General features: G+C 37.7%; 1 protein-coding gene and 1 long non-coding RNA gene across 7 annotated transcripts in view; one reads left to right on the top strand and one right to left on the bottom strand.

The window, feature by feature from the left end:
* The window catches only part of LOC307186577, a 44,163-nt gene extending 24,146 nt beyond the window's left edge, over nt 1-20,017 (top strand). For 3 of the 4 annotated variants that reach the window (XR_013828411.1, XR_013828412.1, XR_013828413.1), the window contains 2 exons: nt 17,730-17,904; nt 19,203-19,338. This is a non-coding gene — a long non-coding RNA (uncharacterized lncRNA). Of the gene's footprint in view, nt 1-17,729; nt 17,905-19,202; nt 19,339-19,491 lie in introns of those variants that run through there. The other variant, XR_013828410.1, reaches the window with a different exon arrangement.
* TFRC (transferrin receptor) overlaps nt 1,584-21,568 on the bottom strand; it is a 58,849-nt gene continuing 38,864 nt past the window's right edge. For 2 of the 3 annotated variants that reach the window (XM_079921849.1, XM_079921848.1), the window contains exons 2-19: nt 20,119-20,177; nt 19,366-19,576; nt 18,642-18,852; nt 17,342-17,491; nt 17,058-17,169; nt 15,368-15,481; nt 13,634-13,732; nt 13,119-13,258; nt 11,467-11,624; nt 10,630-10,749; nt 9,394-9,479; nt 9,104-9,167; nt 7,856-7,923; nt 7,086-7,144; nt 6,808-6,889; nt 4,600-4,821; nt 3,473-3,613; nt 1,584-2,852 (exon numbers count right to left, since the gene is read on the bottom strand). In XM_079921849.1, the coding sequence (XP_079777975.1) occupies nt 2,610-2,852; nt 3,473-3,613; nt 4,600-4,821; nt 6,808-6,889; nt 7,086-7,144; nt 7,856-7,923; nt 9,104-9,167; nt 9,394-9,479; nt 10,630-10,749; nt 11,467-11,624; nt 13,119-13,258; nt 13,634-13,732; nt 15,368-15,481; nt 17,058-17,169; nt 17,342-17,491; nt 18,642-18,852; nt 19,366-19,576; nt 20,119-20,154 (2,316 nt within the window). In that variant the 5' untranslated portion in view covers nt 20,155-20,177 and the 3' untranslated portion in view covers nt 1,584-2,609. The other variant, XM_079921850.1, reaches the window with a different exon arrangement.

Raw genomic sequence — 21,568 nt, 5'->3', positions numbered from 1 at the left:
CAAGTTCTAGAATAGTGAATCATGACAAAGCTCATTCATTACATGCTTTACCTTCAAAATGCACATGACATCTAAAACAAAAAAAATCTGAAGACCAGTTGGTTGTCACTAGTCAGATACACATTTCATTCAGGAATATTAAGCCCCTTACCGCTACTGGCTTGTTTGATTGTAAATAACTTAGTCCTAACTACAGAAAAGTTTTCTGAAGAGATTTACTGTTGTAAAATATATGCCCATTGTTCATAATATGCCTTGAAGCCACTGAACTTTCATTAAAATACGATAAAGAATGATACTCAAACCAGGAATCCCAGCTATGACCTTTTCACTTACCACTAAATATCAGTTCAAGATAAAACACCGTAAAGACTAAAATAGACTGTGAATGGTCAAATCGGTGAGACCGTATTAATCTACATCTATTTTAACTTACATAAAGGACACTAAGTTTAAGAACCTGAAGAGACCCTATGGAGTTTTTCTTAGGCGACAGTATTGAACTGCCTTAGAACAAACAGCTGATTATCAGGTTTATAATGATGGCTGAGTAGAAAAGAAAGTCCTAACTGATGTAGCCTCAAACTTATTTGTTCAAATCTATGTTTAACTTATAACCACCAAATCCTAATGGTTGGGGAGACATGATCAAATACCTTTCTGCAAGCTTCATCTCCCCACACCCTCCACTCCTCCCTCCCCCCCAAACTCCTATATAAGTTTCCCCTGCTTTAAGCTAGAAGGTCAATTCTGGATTCAAACTTGTATGAACTAAGTTTATAGGAGATAACATGCAAATAAGGGGATAAAGTTAAATTCATTTGACAACAGCAAACATTATAAATGTATGCCACTATCCCGCTAAACGGAAGACCTGGGGAAACCACAAATATAACAAAACACAACGTTAGGTTTAAAAACAAAGACTCTTGAAGGAAGTAATTTTATTTTACAGTGGTTGAAGTTATCCACCAAATGCTTAATGACCTCCATGTTTCTGCAACTAAAACTAAAAGAGAATTATAGGGAGCTGGGAATACATGTTAGATACTAACGATCTTCAAGCTTTGAAGACGTCATTGCATGAAGAAAATTATGGGAAACACTGTTCCCGATAATTACGTACACCCTTAGTGTAACATATGGAGATCACTGTCTCCGATATAGACACTGTGGTAGGCAAAAACTACCTTGTTCTTTATACATTATGGAAGACACTGCTCCCGATAATGTGAGTTAGGTTTGTGACAAAGGTACTGGAAATTTTGCAAAATTCGAATTGAAGTTACACCTTGGATAAATTGAGCTGTAAAATTTTGCATGTATGAGTACGATCACAGCTTTTAAGTGACATTAATTTATAACTTGGTCACAATTCACTGCATTCAGGGGAACTGCTGTTTTTATCTGATTAGCTAAATAGAAATTTAACTTGATTAGCAACCACTAATTAAATTTAATTCTTCTCCAAGACTTAGCTTTATAATTTTATTTGGCTTGCGGTTGTTTTCTAACACCCGTAAGTGTCGACCACAAATGCAAAACTTCCAGTATCTGTTGGGTTTTATTAGCAGATGCTGCTATTATTTAAAAAAAAAACGACAGTATAACTGTCATAATTATGGAAGGCACTGCTTCCGATAATTATCTTCTATAAAAAAAACACCATTTATAGTGAACTCTGTCACTGATAAATAAACAATAAATATCTCAGTGCCAAAATGACAGGAAGCTTTTCCAAAAAATTAACACTTTGGCCAAAATTTGGCAGTGTGTTCTTTAAAGTCTGACGAACTGAGTTTGAAATTAAACACCTAAAACTTGGTTCTCTTTCAAAATACCTCGGAAAAAACGAAAACAAAAAACTAACAAAGGTTTATGGGACAAGGGACAGAGGAAGAGAAAATATACTAGGTCTTTGGCTTCTGGTCTCCTCTTTTCATACATAATCTTGAGGTTAACACATTAAGGCCTTACTCCTGTGATAAACAGTTGAGCCTCCTTTTATGCAGCGGAAGGACCTCTATTTCAGACCTCACTGGCAAGAAAACAAGTCCCATCTCTTCTGAAAGTGAACTGTTTCACTTTCAGATGTGGAAACGAGCTAAATCCTTAAAGAAGGCAGAGATCTCATGTGGAGAGTAAAGCCTTACAGCCTGGGATCTCCTATATAGCATCCAGTGAAGGTGGAGAATCACATTAAGCTACCACTTTCCACCTTCAGCAGATATCACCTTCCTCCTCCAATTCAAAAGATACCAGTTCACGTACTTAGGATTTAGAGCAATAGTTCACATAAATGGTTCTGACTTTTTCATAACTGTAACAGGAAAGAGGCAGTTACCATTACAAAGCACTTAAAACCCTAGAGATAATCAGAGAAAATATTCTATCGTGAACATTTTTTTAAGTGGTTAGTCACTTTAACTTGAAGTGCAGGTACCTACCCTGTATTAAAAGCTGCTGCCTAAAGACATCTATTAGTACCAAGATTGGGTAGAATTTTAACAATATTAGGTTTTGTAGCCCTACTGAAAATTTAGCACAACCAACACAAGTCTAGGAACCACACTACCCTGATGTTCTTATATAAGTTATAGGTATCACATTTAAAATTCATTGTCAATGTCCCAGATGTCACCAGAGAGGGCATTTGCAGCTCCCTGAATAGTCCAAGTTGCTAGAGCCAACTGGTTTTTCAACAGTGTTTCATTAAAAGCACCGTTATTTTTCTGCCGCAGCTTTAAGTGCTCTAGTAAAGCTGACAGAGTGTGAGAGCCAGAGCCCCAGAAGATATGTCGGAAAGGAGACTCTCTTGGAGATACGTAGGGTGACAGGAAGTGATATTCCACCTACGAAAACAAAACATACAAGGGAGCTTACACAGTGCTGTGACTTTTGTTGTGAGGGAAGGACCTGATAGAGTAAAACAACTGTCATTCTCTCACTTCAAATGTTAAAATTTCCCTGAACTTAAGAATGTTGAGAACAGGCTACTAATCTTCTAATGTTAAAATTGTAAAGCAAGTTGTCAATTCCTTTGTAAACTCTAACTGCATTGGGGTTTTTTTTTTTTTTTTTTTTTGGTCGGAGCCTATATAGGGAAGCTTTACAAGTTTCCATTGTAATGCAGTCTTCTGCTTCTTCCAAGCAGACTAGGCTAAAAGCAGCTAAGGGCTAAATTAAACAGAAATACAGAGAAAATGACAGCTAAAAACCATTAATGATCCCTTCTTTAAAATGTTTTTAAAGCCTAAAAAAGTTAATACGACGTCAAATGTCTTTTGTATTTCCAGTTTAGATATGTTGGCTTTATACCTTGCTAATAAGTAAAAGTTAAAATTTGTGCTGAATTCTAAAGCAGCAAAGGATTTTAGGCTCCTGGAATTATTACTCTACTTTTTAGAAACACAAGATTTACCAATTAAAAATGCACATACTTGAATTCCTCCTTTTCTAAGGGTTTACGTACTTTCATGATACGGTCATTGATCTCCCTCATGACAAATCTGTTTGTCCTCTCAGCATTCTTATAATCTGTTGTTAGTCTAGACGTAGCACGGAAGAAGTCTCCACGAGCAGAATACAACCACTGTAGATTCAGACCCATCTCCTGAAGCAGAAAGACATTAAACTCACTATTTATTAGACGTTATATTTCTAAGGATGTTATTCTATATACCTTTCTAAATTTAGGTGTACTAACTGAAATGATTCTGATAGAAGGGGGTGAGACTCACAGACAAGCTCAAGCCAGCAAAAGCTAGACTTAACCATCTTGTACAGGAGGTTCCAAGCTTTATAAACTCGTAACACACTCATATTTCAGCTCAGCAGATAGTACAGTTATCCATTCTTAGTCTCATAAGAAAACCATCCTCATCAAGAAATGTAACATAATGTACTTAGTAAAAGTATATAATCCTGTGTAGTATATTCTTTCCGGTTCAATTTCCCTTTGGTGGCAAACTTCAAACATTTTGGTTCAGTGAACTTCAAAATCTAGTTATTTCCATCTGGTAAGTCCCAGTTTCTGATCAGTTACAATTAGTTTCAAGTAAGCCAATCCTAATAATTAGGATTCGGTTATCAATGATTTACTTCATTTAAGGGATCTGTTAAATTGACTTCTAGTACCATAAAAGCCACTTATTAATTAATTTGGTTTTATCAAATGTTTGAATATTAGACACAAAGGATCAACACTAAATAACACTTGAACCACTGGCTATGTTCTCTCTCCATCCATGTCATCTCTGCAAGGCACATGTGGCCCAAACTCATAGGTTCAGAGCCATAGTTGAGATCTTTATATTCTCTAGGCCCAACTTCTTTATGGGTTGCTTGGAATACATGAATGAGAGAAAGCTTAACACCATTTTAGATTCTGAAAGACTTGCTGTGGTCTATCCTATATCTATAACCTTCATCCTCCCAACTTCCCTTTCAAATGAGTTATGGATTCTAAGCAAAATTATACTTCAGTTCACTTTAAAACATACTTTGGCTACCAATCGTGCTGCCCAGGAACAGCTAAACATTATTCTTCAAACTGCTTGATACTTCGGCAGTAAGAACCTGATTTTAGTTAGTGCTCACCTTTATGTCTGCTCTGAACTGGTTCATTTCTCTCACAAACCAAAGTATTTTGTCATTATACATCTCATAGTTCAGGTTCAATTCAACATCATGGGTAAGTTTAATCACAAGCAGACCGGCTACTTCTGCTGCTGCACGTGCCATTTTGTTCAACTGAGGAACATTCTGATTCAGTACCTCATAGGTATCCATGGGAGTACCCAAATAAGGGTAATCTGTGTCCTGGAAGACAAAGGTAGGTTAATGTACTCAGGTGGGTTGTAAGACTAGGAACCTCACGTTCTAGTTTCCCCATCAAAGTAATAGGAACTGTAATTCTTCCTTTGCTTCTAATATATTCCTACTCCAACTTTGTCTCATATCCACTACTTTAAGAAGATACGGCTTTTGCTAGCTCCTCTGAACCTAGCCTACTCCTGGAATGATTAGTTTCTTCTAGGTTCCACAGAATCCCTGTTCTATCACATCACAGACCCTAAACAGATTTCTAGCCAAATTCCTTGAGGCTATATCCTTATTCCCTTCTCTCTGGGAAGTTTGGCCCATATTAATGAGGAAAGAGGAGAGCACACGTGAAATGTACTTTCAATATAAAGTGTTACTTTTAGACAAAAATTTACCTCCTTCTTCATGCAGCATTTATCCATTCATACATGTTACCTTTCTAACAAGACCGTTTGATGCTCACAAGAACTCCTCTCCACTTTCACTGGACAACTTTAGTAGCTCTTTTTTTTTTTTTTTTGCGGTACGCAGGCCTCTCACTGTTGTGGCCTCTCCCATTGCAGAGCACAGGCTCCGGACGTGCAGGCTCAGCGGCCATGGGTCACGGGCCCAGCCGCTCCGCGGCACGTGCGATCTTCCCGGACTGGGGCACGAACCCGTGTCCCCTGCACCGGCAGGCGGACTCTCAACCACTGCGCCACCAGGGAAGCCCCTAGTAGCTATTTCTTCAACTGTATTCCCTACCACTGTCCCCGGTGATACTCATTGCCAAACCTTTGGTTTGACCTCAATTCTTTACTTTCAGACTGTATATATCTGTATTACCTATACCTCTGAACCAGCACTGCTAGGAATCATTAAGAAGTTTTTTAAAAAAACATGACTTCTGAAGGTCAACAGAAATCATCCGTAAGTTTCCTCAACCCTAGGACCTGACACTCAGTTCTTCCTAAAGTACATAATGACCAGATATTTCAATACCATTCATACTGTTGCTCTAGCAGAAAGTCAGGGGAATTCCAGCTATGTTAATCTCCAAATCCAGATCTTTCATCACTCCCTCACTTCACACCTTTCCGTCCTAGTTCCAGGCTAAAACACCCAGTGGTAAGAAGTCTATTAAGGACCTGGCCTCTACTGCATCATCAATTTGATGCCAAAGTCAACAGCTTCCACCCTGACCCCTTAGACTAACTCTGGGATCTCTTCACACCTCCGAAGAGCCTGCTACGGAGCTGGTTTTCCAACTCTAGCCTTCAGCACAGAAGCCTTCATCATGCTTTTTACTCTGCCTGGGTTTTAGTGCCTTCTAACTGGCTCTTGTACCAAGTCAATTTTGTTTTCCAACTTGGTCAGTTCAAAGTTCTGTCTCTTAAAAATCTTACCTCTGTTTGGTTTTTCTGCTTTTATCTATAATCCCTGCTTAAGAGACTAACATTTCAGGATGAACATCTACAACCATATTTCAACAGGCATCAAGAACAGTATTATCCTGTAGAACTTTGTTTGAAGGAAATATTCTATACTGCACTGTTCAATAGACGGCCTTATTATTAAAACTCATCATGGGGCTTCCCTGGTGGCGCAGTGGTTGAGAGCCCGCCTGCCGATGCAGGGGACACGGGTTCGTGCCCCGGTCCGGGAAGATCCCACGTGCCGTGGAGAGGCTAGGCCCATGAGCCATGGCCCCTGAGCCTGCGCGTCCGGAGCCTGTGCTCCGCAATGGGAGAGGCCACAACTGCAAAACAAAAACAAAAACAAAAACAAAAAAGCTCATCATGCATAACTGAAGAAGTTTAGCAAATAAACTCAAATGCTAACTAAGCTGAGATTAAAATTCTGTCTTAAGACTGATAATAAGGGACATTACGATAACTGCACGTATCTAACTTCTCAAAACATACTAAGCACTCTAGGAAACTTGGCCTCAAAACTGACGAAAGAAGATCTAAGATATAATGCTGTAGCGTTCTTCAGACTTACCTCACAAAAACAGAAAGAGACTGCTGGGATTCCAGAATATGCAAGGAAAGGGAAAGCAGCATTATCAAAAGAAAGTTTCTCGCTGCAAGAAAAGCAGGAATGTGTTTTTAGAAAGTTATCTAAAGAAAAAGACTGTGCTACATGCAACCCTACCCCACCCCCAAGTAAATTTTAACTCACTGCAAGGTTATGTTTAAACCTCTACCTAACACAGTAGGTGCTACTTACTGAGTGACTCTGCTTTTCTATTAGCTATTCATTCCCTTATCTCAACTTACACTTTGTTGATCCAGTTGCTATCCCGATATAGAGAGAGCCCAGTAACTGGATGTTTCACCTGTAAAATAAGACATTATTTTATCATTACAGTGAACCTTTCTGGACTTATTCATTCAGGCTAGTCACTAACATTTTTCTCTATAAACATTTATTAAAAATATTAAATTTTTTATTATATCTTCTTGAAAAAAATTTAAGACAGTTAAAACAATCCCAAATTTCTGAAGTTACTTCTACTAGGCTCGTGCTGTTAGTTCCTCTAGTTATGGTGAGAAAAAAAAAGTTTTCCTTCTTAACATTTTAAAGGTGACTTCCCCACAGTTTTAAAAGCCCTCTCTAGTCTTTATGATCTGCCTCTCTTCTTTCTGGTTTCTTCCTTCCAGCACATTTTATACTACTGCCAGCCTAACCTGCAAGCACATTACTGCCCTGTTGGAGACCCTATAGCAATCCCTAGTTTCCCATGGGATCAAGGTCAAGTTCCCTGACCCTTATTTCTCTCCAACTTCAGTCACTCCAATATATTGTCTCTAATCCCATCAGGGAAACTTTGTTCCTCACTCATTCACATGTCTGTTTTTATTCAATGACTATCTCATCTGGCCTTCTTATTTAAGTCTCAGGTATGGTTCAAGTTCATTTAAACCTTCCTTAACATTCTGACTCTATAGATAACCTCTGTGGGCACCTACAGTTTAAATATCAATGTTTTTCAACTTAATTTTTTGTCTAATTTATATTACACTTTCATAAGTAGGTATACACTCACATCTTGCATCGTCTTCTCAATAAGCGAATACAACAGTGGGCTGGAAGAAACTTTGAACTTGCTGGTACCTGCAAAGAGATTATTTTAACATTGCTCTTTCTTTAGTCAAGCAATTTGCACAGTGCTACTTCTATAAAACTACTTGGCAAACAGGAAGACAATAACCTAGATCAGTGGCATATACAACAACTATCCTCTTAATGAAGTAGATAAAAAAAATGGTTGGGTCAAGCTCTTTCGTGACTGATAACCCTAATTTCACTCAACTGAAGCTCTTACTCCTTGAGTTTGCATATTTAATGTTAATGACTTGTTTTTCTGGTATCTTTTTGGTTCACCCACGTTAGGGTAGGCATCTATTAGCTACAGTAAGCTTGCTGTATTCAGTACATTCTGCTGCAAAGGTAAAATGGCAATAATGACTAACCTAATAAATTTCAGTTTAATTATAACGCCTTTTTATTCCCAAAGTAGACATTTCATTACTCTCCAGTTCATCCACTAGCTACATCTGTACGTTAAATAACACCGAACTCTTTCAGAAGTTTGATTACCTTGTATTTCTATCCATGATGCCACAATCTAGCAAGTTGTGAATTAGTCTCTAGAAATAATACCATTCTATTGATATGGTTTAGTTCCTTCTGGTCCAAACTAGTCCAAACTAGAACTAGTGGTTCTCAAACTTTAGTGCAACTGAATCACCTAAAGCACTTGTTAGAACACAGTTTGCTGGACACTATGCTCCAGATTCTGATTCAAAAGGTCTGGAGTAGGGCCTGAAATTTTGCATTTCTAACAGCTCCCAGGTGATCCTGATGCTGCTGATCTGGGACCACATTAAGACCATTGCTCCAGACAAGGCAGTCTGTACCCATTCTATAACTTAATCCACTATTTAAAAGGAAGCTAGGGCTTCCCAGGTGGCACAGTGGTTGAGTCCGCCTGTCGATGCAGGGGACACGGGTTTGTGCCCCAGTCCAGGAAGATCCCACATACCGCGGAGCGGCTGGGCCCATGAGCCATGGCCGCTGAGCCTGCGCGTCCGGAGCCTGTGCTCCGAAACGGGAGAGGCCACAACAGTAAGAGGCCCGCGTACCGCAAAAAAAAAAAAAAAAGGAAACTAAGTTAATCTTTTGATCTGGTTATATCCAATGTAAATTGTAAAAAATAACAAGTGCTGCTTTAGAAAGCTTTCTTCTACTATTCTGTAAGTAGTTTATAAACAGCTAATGAAAGGATACTTACCAAGAACAGCTTTATCCAGGTTAATGTAAGTGAAAGCCTTTAAATGCAAGGAGGCAAGGTATCCCTAGAAGAGAAGGAAAAATACAAATGTACTAATATGTATTAACTTAATTATCACAGACAGTAGCTATTATTAGGGATTTCTGTTTAAGTTTGGATTCTATTGAAACTAAATATACAAAGGTAAAAGTGATATAATCACATTTAAAAGAGCATGGTTTCTGGAGGACAGCTTAAGCCAATACAAGTTCGAGTGCCCATTCTGGGTATGGATGATATATAGATAATACCTCTAGCCATTCAGTGGCACCAATAGCTCCAAAGTCTCCACCACTCCAGCTGGCAAAGACAATGCTCCTGCTGGGTTTAAACTGACCTAAAAGACAACAGAAAGTTAGTTTTGTCTTGGTAAAGGTTATAGGTAGGTAACTGACTTAAGATGAAATCAGAAACTTCTAATTCAAGCCTGCAGATTCAGAAATATTTCTTTTCCTTTTGAGGCCCCAGGTGAAAGAACCAAAAAAAGAAATAGAAATAAAATGTTAAAGTAATATAGCAAAGAACAGGATAGGAGATCATTTGAAAATAAGATCTTAAGTACATAGTAGGGACCAGCTTCCTAGACCTCACTCTTTTACCCTCCATTCTTTGAGTCCCTTATAACTTCCAGACCAAGAGATATTTGAAATCACAGCCAAAGTATCTTCTTTGAAAACAATTTGCCTAGCGGTAAGTCACTTAAAACACTAGATTACTTTAAAAACAACTGTTTGAAATAAAATTAAAACTCACAAATTTAAGTTTAGGAAAAGAGTGGGTCTTCAGAAAAATTACATTAATGACAGCTCCTTTGGGGGTTTTATGTGCCACTACCCTCCATCCCTCCCCCTCCCCTGGGTATATACTTTTCTGCATTAATGTACTTTTGTATTAAAGTTAAGCACTGCAACTTACCCTATGACGCAAAGATTCATGAATGTGGTGGGGGTTTGCATGTGGGTGGGTATAAAGGAATGGCAAGTACTATCGGAGAAAGGCTTGAAAGGAAGCCTTTCTTACATAAACAAATTATATACTATATAATATTATATATTCATAAATCAAATATATAAATACATATTCTATGTTGTATTTATAAATATTTAAGTTATATATTATCGTTTTATAACAAAACTATAGAACATTAGTGCAAAGGTATGACACTGCTTGCTTTCAAATAGATTCCTTAGGGACCATGTTAGATTTGCCGTATCATTCTGGATATGTCAAACTAAGAATTTAGGGCCCAATATAATGCTTTCCAGCATCTCAAAGAAACTCATGATTCCCAGTACAATGAAGGCACTGCACAGAAAGCTGTTTCAAAGTCAAAGGCAGATACAACAAAAGGCAACCTGCTTTGTACTTAAGAATTCAGGGTCTAACACAAGTGAACCATAAGAGTATAGGCAAAAGTGAGCAAAGCATATTATAACATTTAGAAATACAGTACATAGATGTTCAAGTTCTCAAAATTTGTACTCTACCTTTTAAGACCATATCGGAAAGTATCTGGGCAAGTTTCAATAGGAGACTTGTTCCTACACTGGACTTTGCAGCTCCAGGACCCCAGGCATCCCTCTGGGCCCCTACTATAACATAGCGATCTTAATAAAAAAAAAAAAAAGATAAATTGTACAATCAGCTTTTAAATTGTTTTCTAATATTGAAGTCTAGAGTAAGCACATTAGTAGAAGGGTAAAAATGTAGTATACGTATTTAAGGGTAAGAGAGCCTTCCTTCAGATCTGACTTAGGACTCTAGGGATTAAAAAATTCACATGACAATACTGATCTCTTTTCCCTTATTCATACTGCTACTCTTTTTTGTACATTACCAATAAGGTTACTCACTGACTACTTATTTGTGCTAGTTGTCTAATAAGCACTGAAGTCCAAGGGCTTTCCTTACCAAATATTATTATTTGATGGCATTCAGATACATTGGCAGACTACAGCCTGCATGCCCATATTGTCCATGGCTATTTATATGCTACAATGGCAGAGTTGAAGAGTTACAGTGGAGACTGTATGGCCTGCAACATGTTTATTATTTACCCCCTTAAGAAGAAATTTGCTTACCTCTGGTCTATTTGATAACTTACAAGAGATTTTCTAGTCATAGTGGTCAGTTTTTGACAAGTTAATTTCCTAGTGCCTTATTACCTCCCACTAAAACTGACACCTGAACAGTTCCTTTAGGACAGATAAGATTTAGCATTTCAAGAAACCAAGCCAAGTCAGCCTTCCTGCACTCCCTCCCTCTGGCCACATCCTTAAGAGTAAGGAAAACAAGACAAACGAAAAACCCCCAAGGATCTTTACCTGGTTCTTCAAAGCCCTTAATAACTCCAAAGATGTTAAAAATTCTTATCTCTTTCAGCACATTGTTCACAGTGAGCTTCACATTCTTGTTCTGTGAGGATACCAGCTTACATGAAGAGTCTAATCCCCAAATAGGAGGACAGTCTCCTTCCATATTTCTAGAAGTAGAAAACAGAGATCAGAGTTCTGAGTTATTGTTAACCTCCCCCCAGTTTACAAAGTCAGTCCTTCCTACTGTCCAGTAAAGTTCTAGGTTAAGAGGACATATAAACAGAACATACAAAATTATTCACTAGTGGCCAAACATTTGTGTTTTACTCTGATCTGTAGGCGGTCATTTGAAAATCATGAGTTACCTCCTAATTTAACCAATGTTTTCTAAAAAATGTATTACCTGTCCCATCTGATGTGTGCCTTTCTGCCAGAGACATAGCTACAATTTACATTTGAAATAGATTCCAAGATGGACTCGGAAGGAAGTTCTTATACATAAAAGTCCATTAATATATTCTCCTGTTTCCTAACTCTCCACTAACAAGGGTAGTATACATTCTTATTTCAGTTAAGAAAGAATACTCTCATGCTGCTGGTAGTTAGGTTAGATATCTTCCCCTATCTGATTCCTCCTGTGTTATTCAAACACTGACTACTCTAAAACGGCTTACTTACATAAATATGTCAAAACATCATTACTCCCCACTACACAAGAAGATAAGGGGCTGGCTTCATAGGTTAGGAAAGACTTGTAGATGGTAGGAAGAATTAACTGATTCTAAGTTTGATTTTAGTCAAAAAGAATCATCCATTACAAAAACCTCTTAAACAGCATTATTAATAGCCATATAGGATATTTGAAAGTCCTTACATGTAGATGGCTCTTCATTTGATACCAGTAACCTTGCTAAGTAGAATATACTTTATAGCTATCCAGTTAAGTCAAAGAAACATGATCAATGGGGTTAAGAGTGACTTGTTCTATGTCACATAGCACATAAATGCTCACATGAGTTTTGAAACTAGACTGACATCCCATGCCAATACCAGGTGGGAAATATATCCAGATCAAGATAAAAATTAATGACATGTACTCTAATCAGACTGAGTTCTATTTCTAAAGAGGGTACTAATACACTAGGGAGATATCCAGAAGGACTAATCATGACTATAAAGCATCTGGAAACTGTCATGAGAACTGAGGATATTCAATCTATAGACAAGGAAACTTGAATCATTCTGTTGCTTCAAAAGAAAATCCAGAACTAATGAGTGTTCCAGGGAATACGATTTCAGCTCAATACAAATTCTTATAGATCTCCAATAATTGGACGGGTTGCCATAGGTAACAAAATGCTTTACCACAGGAAGTACTTAAGCAGAAGCTATGCCGGGAATATTACACAAGAAATTCACTGGGTGGATTGAACAAGGACTCCTTGAGTTTATAAATCCAATGTCTATTATTAAGATCACTTTATGGAGGAAAAATTTCATTTTTATCTACACCAAGTTAACAGCTAACCATCCTCAAAATGTCCAAAATGTGGAAAATTATAGCCAATTGTTTTAAGATTTTATCAAATCAACAAATTATTATTATTTCTCCCTAATCATAAAACCTGACCCTGCATTACAGTTTTCAAATAAGAACTTACCGAAATAGCTTTTCTGCACCAGCTCTGGAAATTGTTTGGACAGGTATGTTAGGCAATCCTGATGACTGAGATGGTGGAAACTGAGTGTGATTGAAAGAAGGGAATCCAGGTGTGTAAGGGTCACCTGTTCCCAGATGAGCCTAGTAAAACAAAAGAATAATTAGCTCAGGCATTTATTCAAGAAATCCCTATAAGATTCAAATTCAGTATGGGGCTATAACCTGAGTTTGGTTTAGCACCTTAAAGTTTGAAAGTCTGAGTGGTTCTATAATATGTGACTCTTATATGGCATATGTCAAATTCTCAATTCAAGATACGACTGATAAAGTACTTTTAGCAATAAGTAATAATTAGGTCTCAAAGTCATGTAATTCATCTTCTCACTTACTGCGAAAACTCTCCAAGGGAAAAAGAGTATTTAAGGATGGCACAGTTCTCTTTCTATTAATGTAGATGGAATCCAGCAACAATTTGGAGAACCCAGTAACTCATTTACTCAAGAAATAAAAACTCACATGTCCAAAAACTGGAAGATCTGCATTAACAATGGGAAATTTAGTCTGGTCCATGTATATCAAGACGCCGATTGCATTTAAACTTTCAGCATTTGCAGCCTAAAGAAAAACAGGTAAAGCTCAGAAAATGAAGATCTAATCAACCAAAATTAGAAGAATACATACTGAACTTATACTGAAAGACAAAGGGTTACAGCAGACTACACCAGTACTCCCAATGTTTCAAATAGCTTACATGTTTAGAAAAAAATTCTTGCCTTAAAATTTAACTCTTTTTTAAAAAATTTAACTGAAATTTTTAATGAGATAATTGTAGATTCATTTGCAGTTTTAAGAAGTAATAGAGATCCATTGTAAACTTTGCCCAGTTTCTCCCATTAGTCAAACTTTGCAAAACTATAATCTAAGAGCCTGAATATTAACATTGATACAATACAATCCACTAATATTATTCAGATTTCCCCGGTTTTACTTGTACTCATTTCTGTGTTTGTGTGTATTAAGTTCTAAACAATCAAAGTATTGAACAATTAGTTTTAATACCACAAAGATCCTTCCCATTGCCATTTGATATCCACACCCACTTCCTTTCCACCCTCAACTCCTGGCAACCACTAACCTAACCTCTCCTCCATTTCTAAAATGTTGTCATTTCAAAAATATTATATACTCAAAAAGCTAAACAGAGTTACCATATGACCCAGCAATCCCACTCCTAGGTAGATACACAAGAGAATTAGAAATATCTATTCACATAGAAACACGTAAATGAATGTTTATTGTAACATTATTAATAACGCCAGAAAGTGGACACAGCCCGAATGTCCATCAATTGACAAGTAGCCAAGCAAAATGTGGTATATCCGCACAGTAGAATTCTATTCAGCCAAAAAAAGAAATGAAGTACTGATTAATGCTACAACATGGATGAACCTTGAAAACATTATGCTAAGTGAAAAGAAGCCAGTCAAAAGACGCAAAATATTGTATGAGTCCCTTCATGTAAAATGTCCAGAAGAGGCAAATCCATAGAAACAGAGAGTAGATTAGTGATTGCCAGGGACTAGGAGCAGGGAATGGGGAGTGACTGCTGCTGGGTATGGAGTTTTTTTAGGGGACGATGAAAATATTCTGGAATTAGATCATGGTGATTGTTGCACAACCTGTGAATATACTAAAAACTGAACTATACACTTTAAAGAGTGAATTTTATGGTATGTGGATTAAACTCAATTTAAAAAGTAAAAAAGAAACAATTCAATGTGGCTGCACAACAAAGTTTAACTAACTCTTAAGGAGAGTTCAGAAGATAAGAGAAATAATAAAAACCCATCCAAAACAGCCACTGGCTTTCCATTCTAAGCCCTGTGTAGGTGGCTTTTAATTTTCCTTTTTAGAAAACATAGTTATAACTGAATTTTATATATACAATATATTCTATATATAACTCAGTTACATAGACACAATTTAAACTTCTTTCACTTAAGCATTTCTGATTATTGCATTTTTATTGAAAGACAACGACTGCAAAATACTCCAAGTGGATATGCCAGTTTTGGAAGTATCCTATAACTTTAGATAACTGGAACTTATTTGGTTTGTAGAGTACTTTAATAAATTATATTATCAGGTATGAGAGTGTAAGACAGATGGTTTTCAGAATGTAAGAAAATTAACAATACCATTTAGCTGAAGAATGTTATGATACCAATGTATTTAATAACTCATACTCACCTTTTCAGCAAAAGTAATTTTCCCTGCTCTAACAATCACTAAAGATCCATTCACAGGCATATTTAAATCCTCAAAGTCTTTTTTAGTGCCAAAATTAGCATGGACCAGTTTACCCTAGAATAAAGACATTAGATTCAATGAGCATTACGGTATCAGAATAGCGACAGAGTCTGCCACCAAATATTTTACAGGTCAAACCCAAGAGAGAAAACCAAGAGAGAAAAAAAAGAAGGCTGAGGCCAGGAAAGAATATATGAGAGTTCTAAAGTCAAAACTGGTCAGGGTTAACAGGAGTGAAGTCAAGATTTCTGGTCTCCTATATTCATGCCATTTATTATCTTATGATGCCTTTAATTAACATTGATTATTTACATCAATTAATTTACATTGCTTCAGATATTTGGGGGGAAGAGAAAGGATAATAAGATATCCTTAAGCAAAGAGACATCTATCAATATAAATATGGTAGGCTAGCCAAGGCAGTACCAATTACATAATGTTCCCACACTTGAACTCCAGACAATTGAGGACATAAGAATTAACTAAAAGTTCTGATAATAAATCTGTCTGAAAATTGTTTTATAATAAAATGACTTGCATAGATCAACTTTTAGATGTTTTTATAAGCTGTTATCATAATGCTCCTACGCTCTATCAGAGTTCAGACATACAGCTATAAACTGACATTAACAACCAAATATCTAAATATAGAAAGCTCACAGGTGAACCAAAACTCTCCACGTTCTTTAACAGAACAATCTACCCGCCTCCAAACCACTGGCTTGTGGGAAAGTGATACAGCACAGGTAAAGCAGGAAGGCAGAGAACAACCCTAAAACTTCATTTGGCTCAGAAGGCAGTTTTTAGATAGACCCCAGCATATAAATATGTGGTTTTTAACCTAATAAAACCTAGATAGATCTATCTAGCTGTTTTTTAATTTCTATAGTAGTTTGGCCATATTTGCCTAAATTTTAAAAGATCAAGCATTAAAGAACCAAACTAAGATTAGACTCCAGCTGAGACGGTTATTTATATCTGTCCCCACATAAGGGGGTACCTGATACATGAATTCATTTAGTAAATACTACCATGTGTCAGGCACTGTCCAAGACTCTGGGACATAGCAGAACATGAAACCAACCCCTAGCCCTTCATGTAGTTTACATTCTAGTGTGGAAACAAGTAAATAAAGTCAGGTGCCATAAGTACTAGGAAGAAAAATAAAGCAGGATAAGGAGAAGTGATTCGAGGAAGGACATTTTTGATCAGACAATCAAGGAAGACTTCCCTAGGGAGGTAATGCTGGGAAGAGACGTGCACAGAGTGAGGGAAGAAGCCATGCTAATATTTAAGGGAAGAGTGGGCCAGGCAACGGGAAAGGCGATTTCTATAAAGGCCGTGAGGTGGGAGCATGCTTGAGTTTGAGGGTTTGAGGAACAGCAGAGAGGTTAGAGTGGCCACAGCAGAGTGAGCAAAGAGGGGAGCAGGAGAATTACTGAGGGCCTTGCTAACCAAGATGAGGACTTGGGATTTTATTTTAACTGTGGCTTAGGAGGGTTGAGAACAAAAAATATCCCAAGGTCAGTTACATTTTGTAAGTAAATTTATACTAAGGACAGTAAAGACAATGAGTTTTTGAGCTATTCAACAGGGAAAAATGTCTCACGCACGGTTTTGCCTTACTCACAGTAACTGTCGTAGCCTTACTATACGCCACATAACCCTCGGGATTCTCCACCAGGTACACTGTACTGCTGCTGCCGCTCTCACTCACTATGGTCACCGAGTTGTGAGCATTGCTAAAAAAAGATTAAGTTAAAATGAAGCTAAGGCATTCCTGAGAAACAAATTAAATGGATTTAATACATTTAGCGTTTGACTTGCATTATTTATTTTGAAGGTCTTCGCTATAATTAGCACACCTGAGAATAGCTACTTCTTATAAAATAAGGTTACCATCTTTCAACATACCTGCCTTTGACCTGAATCTTAACAAAATGTTCATCATGCCAGGCTTTGCTGAGTTTAAGTTCACGGAACTGATTTTCAATGTAAAAAGCAAGGCTTTCATCTTTTTGAGATCCAGCCTCACGAGGGACATAAGAATTTCCATTCAGCATCCTGGAGGAAAAAATGTCACTGTTAAATGAACTAAAGTTTAACCTAAAATAAGCATTGAACTCAAGTATCAAGCAAATCGTTTTAAAAGCGTAAGTCAAAAAAATAAATTAACTGTGACCCAAAATCCTGGATTAACCAGATAGAGACAAGCTTAGAAGAAAAAAACTGTGTGCCTATATTTTAGGGAATTTGTGACTTCAAACTTGTTAAAACCTCTTTATCTGATGTATCTGCTTAGGGTAATTTTAGGGGAAATGAGTAGCTTCCAGAAGATCTGCTGTAAGCACAATGAAAGATAGTATTGCTACTGGTGAACTCAAGATTTACAGCTTCAACTTTTACTCTTTTGAAGCATTCTGAATACCCCGGAAGCAAAACTCCTCTTCGTTCCGCTTTCTTTCCCATGACTCTTTGTAAGTATCTACATATTAGTTATATGATCTTTTTTTTGATAGACCTTATCCTCACTTTATCCATAATGCCTAAATACGGTATCCACAGAAGTATTCACCAGATGAAGTAAAAAATGCCAAGATTTCTAATTTAAGACAAAAAGAATTACTGTACCATTGAAATTATAGGGGGCTAACAAAAGGTAAAAGTTGATTTGTTCTTTATACGGAGTTAGATATGTGTCCAAAGAAGACCTTAAAAATCTAAGGACAGGAAACTTAAGGACACTTCTTAGGGTATAGATTGAGTGAGAACCAGAAGAAATCAAGAAATACTAGAGACATTATCAAGCTGGGCAGTCAAGTTGGTTCTGAACTAGAGGATGAAAAAGGCTACCGATGCCCTTATGGATAGTAGCAGGGCTCAGCATGACTTACAAGGGGTTGAGATGGAAAATCGGAGCAGAAGAAAGTCTGACAGCAAGCAACAGGCTACAAAGAACCAGACGACAAAAAGATCAAGAGCCTGTGAATTTTCTTAAAAAAAAGGTGAGTCCCCACAGAAATTCTAACATTTTTTCCTAACAACATAGTTTGAGTTCTTTACTGACTCTTTACGCTCTAACTGAACATGGGAAGTCTCGCCTATTGTATAAAGCGTTTCCTCCAGACTATCACCTTTGTTTTTTTCCACTGCACCTAATAATCAATATTTGTGTAGGCACTGAGGTTGAACTTGTAAAGCAGCTCAAGCTTACTTGATGGCACTGGTGAAGTCTATGGCATCCAGTCTCTTGGACAACGTTGATTTGAGGTCTGCCCAAAATATGCGACGTGTTTCGGGGAGCTGCTCTTCTGTTTCGAAAGTTTCTGTCTCCTCTGTGCACGAAGGCTCTCTTCCTGCCGGTCTCTCACAATCGGCTTTTGGTTCTACACGTTTACAATAGCCCAAGTAGCCAATCATAAATCCTAAGGATAAAAAGTTTCAGAGCTGAACTCATAGAATTTCATTTATAATCTATTCCTATAAGAATTGTTAATATTTTCAGCTAACTCTTGAAAATACTGGTTTTAATCAAATTGTAAGCCATTTGAAAGTAAGTAATGCATCTCCATTTTGTCTATTTTAAACCAATCTATTATATAATGATTTTACTTTAAACAGTTACCCTTTCAAAGCAAAGGTACCTTTTCTTCCCCCGAAGCCTTCCGTGAATCCTCAGGTCCAGGGTCTATGCTACAAATATCCTGTGCATATTTCTAGTATAACATTTGCACATTACACTGAAATGATTCATGTGTCTCTCTTCTCCCACCAGGTTAACCTCAAAGGCAGGTACAGAGTCTTAGCCATCATTGTATTCCTAGTGCCTTGCACAATGGCACATAAAAAGGTACGAAATAAATGTTTGCTGAGCTGGATGGACAGAATTCCTAGAGTTGGTGACAAGGAACATTTAAGTTTTGAATGGCCATTCTTACCAATCAAGAAAAAGACGATTACAGCAATAGTCCCATAGCAGATATATCCATTTAACCTTTTTGGTTTTGTGACATTGGTGTGGTTACCCCTCATGTTATTGTCAACATTTTCTTCTTCATCTACAGCTAGTTTCATCTCCACATGACTGTTATCGCCATCTACTTGCCGAGCCAGACTAAACCGGGTATATGACAATGGTTCTCCACCAAACTGAGATTTAAAAAAGAAAAAAGGACAGAGAGAAGAAAGGGAATAGGGACAGTTAAAGAAAGTTTGGTGAGGTGTTATACATATTATTGGGCCATTACTATGACTTGCTATACATTCTCAAGGAAAAAGAAGTTCCCCCTTCAAATCAGCATTCTCCTCTGTGCCCAGTTCTGTCAACGGCAGATGAGGGCTGGATCACACACTGGCCTTCATCTCATTCAGACTTTTCATTCAGGGTTTCTGTTATGCATGTCTACTGGTATACAATTTGACCAGTGCTTTCTTTACTTCATCTTACCTACTTGATTGTCTCTCTGCCCTGAAACTTCTTACAAGATTTTCCATAATTAGCTCTACTCAAGACTGAATATACCCTTCCTTTGTGAGATCAGTTACGCCTCAAGACCACCACTTCGAATATAAATGAATACCTGATGACAGCTTTGGGTATTATCTCCTGCTTACTGGGTGAAAGCCATCCTTGTATACTTCGTATTCTTGCAAACTGGTGACAGAGAAATCTTTCTTACTGAAAATCTTACCAAGTTAGAGAATGCTGATCTTGCTTGATCCATCATTGCGAGCTGCCACACAGAAGAGCCTAGTAGTAAAATAGAGAATTAATATAATGAGATACATACCACTGTATCAGACTGGTGAGGACTTTTCATTACCACACTAGATTATTGTATATCAAATATCCTTTTAAATATATTATCACCTTTCTAGAAACGGTCTTTAACCAAAATATTTAGTTTACATGACAACTAAATTTAGTGTGATCCTTGATTAGATCTAAATTGGGGCAGGGGGTGGGCAGCTTGAAGGACATTATTGGAAGAAATAAGAAATTTGAATATAGACTGTATCCTAGATAACAGGATTGTATCAATATTAGATTTAGGAGTGTGATAATGGTATTGCGTTTTTTGGAGGAGAACGCCCTTGTTCTTAGGAGATGAATGCCAAAGAATTTAAGGATGAAGTATTGTGATGTCTGTCACTAAATTCCAAAGAGTTCAGTTTAAAAAGTATGTAAGAAATAAAGGAAATGTGGTTAACGATCAGTGAATCTAGGTAATGGATATACATTGTAATATTATTTCAGCTTTTCCTGTAGGTTTGAAATTTTTTTTAATTAAAAATGTGAGGAGGGGGCTTCCCTGGTGGCGCAGTGGTTGAGAGTCTGCCTGCCGATGCAGGGGACACGGGTTCGTGCCCCGGTCCGGGAAGATCCCACATGCCGCGGAGCGGCTGGGCCCGTGAGCCACGTCCGCTGAGCCTGCGCGTCCGGAGCCTGTGCTCCGCAACGGGAGAGGCCACAACAGTGAGAGGCCCGCGTACCGCAAAAAAAAAAAAAAAAAAAAAAAGTGAGGAAAACTGGGACTTCCCTTGTGGCGCAGTGGTTAAGAATCCGCCTGCCAGCACAAGGGACACGGGTTCGAGCCCTGGTCCGGGATCATCCCACATGCCGCGGAGCAACTAAGCCCATGCGCCACAACTGCTGAGCCCGCGTGCCACAACTACCGATGCCCGTGCGCCTACAGCCCGTGCTCCTCAACAAGAGAAGCCACCGCAATGAGAAGCCCACGCACCGCAAAGAAGAGCAGCCCCCATTTGCTGCAACTGGAGAAAGCCCGTGCGCAGCAACAAAGACCCAATGCAGCCAAAAAATTTATTTAAAAAAGAAAAAAATGTGAGGAAAACTAGTTAGAATGTTATCCATGGTAAGTAGATTTAAGTAATTGAATTTAGTAGTCAAAGAAAAGGGACAAATACAAAAGAAAATAGGCTAGCACCTGGAAAAAAAAAAACCTAACAAAAGTAAAATTAAGTCAAGACTGGTTATGCTACACAAATCCGTAACAAATCACCGCCAATAGAAAAGGAGAGAGAACCTGATCTTTCTGATTAAATGAACAGTTCCTAACAAATGATTTGATAGATCTTCGATGCAAAAAGAATAGGTAAAAGAAAAACAGAGTATGCTAT

The sequence above is a fragment of the Stenella coeruleoalba genome, assembly GCF_951394435.1.
Source record: "Stenella coeruleoalba genome assembly, chromosome: 5".
In the NCBI taxonomy this organism is placed as follows: Eukaryota; Metazoa; Chordata; class Mammalia; order Artiodactyla; family Delphinidae; genus Stenella; species Stenella coeruleoalba.
Note: the sequence above shows the minus strand (reverse complement) of the source record. Positions and strands in the feature narration are given on the sequence as shown.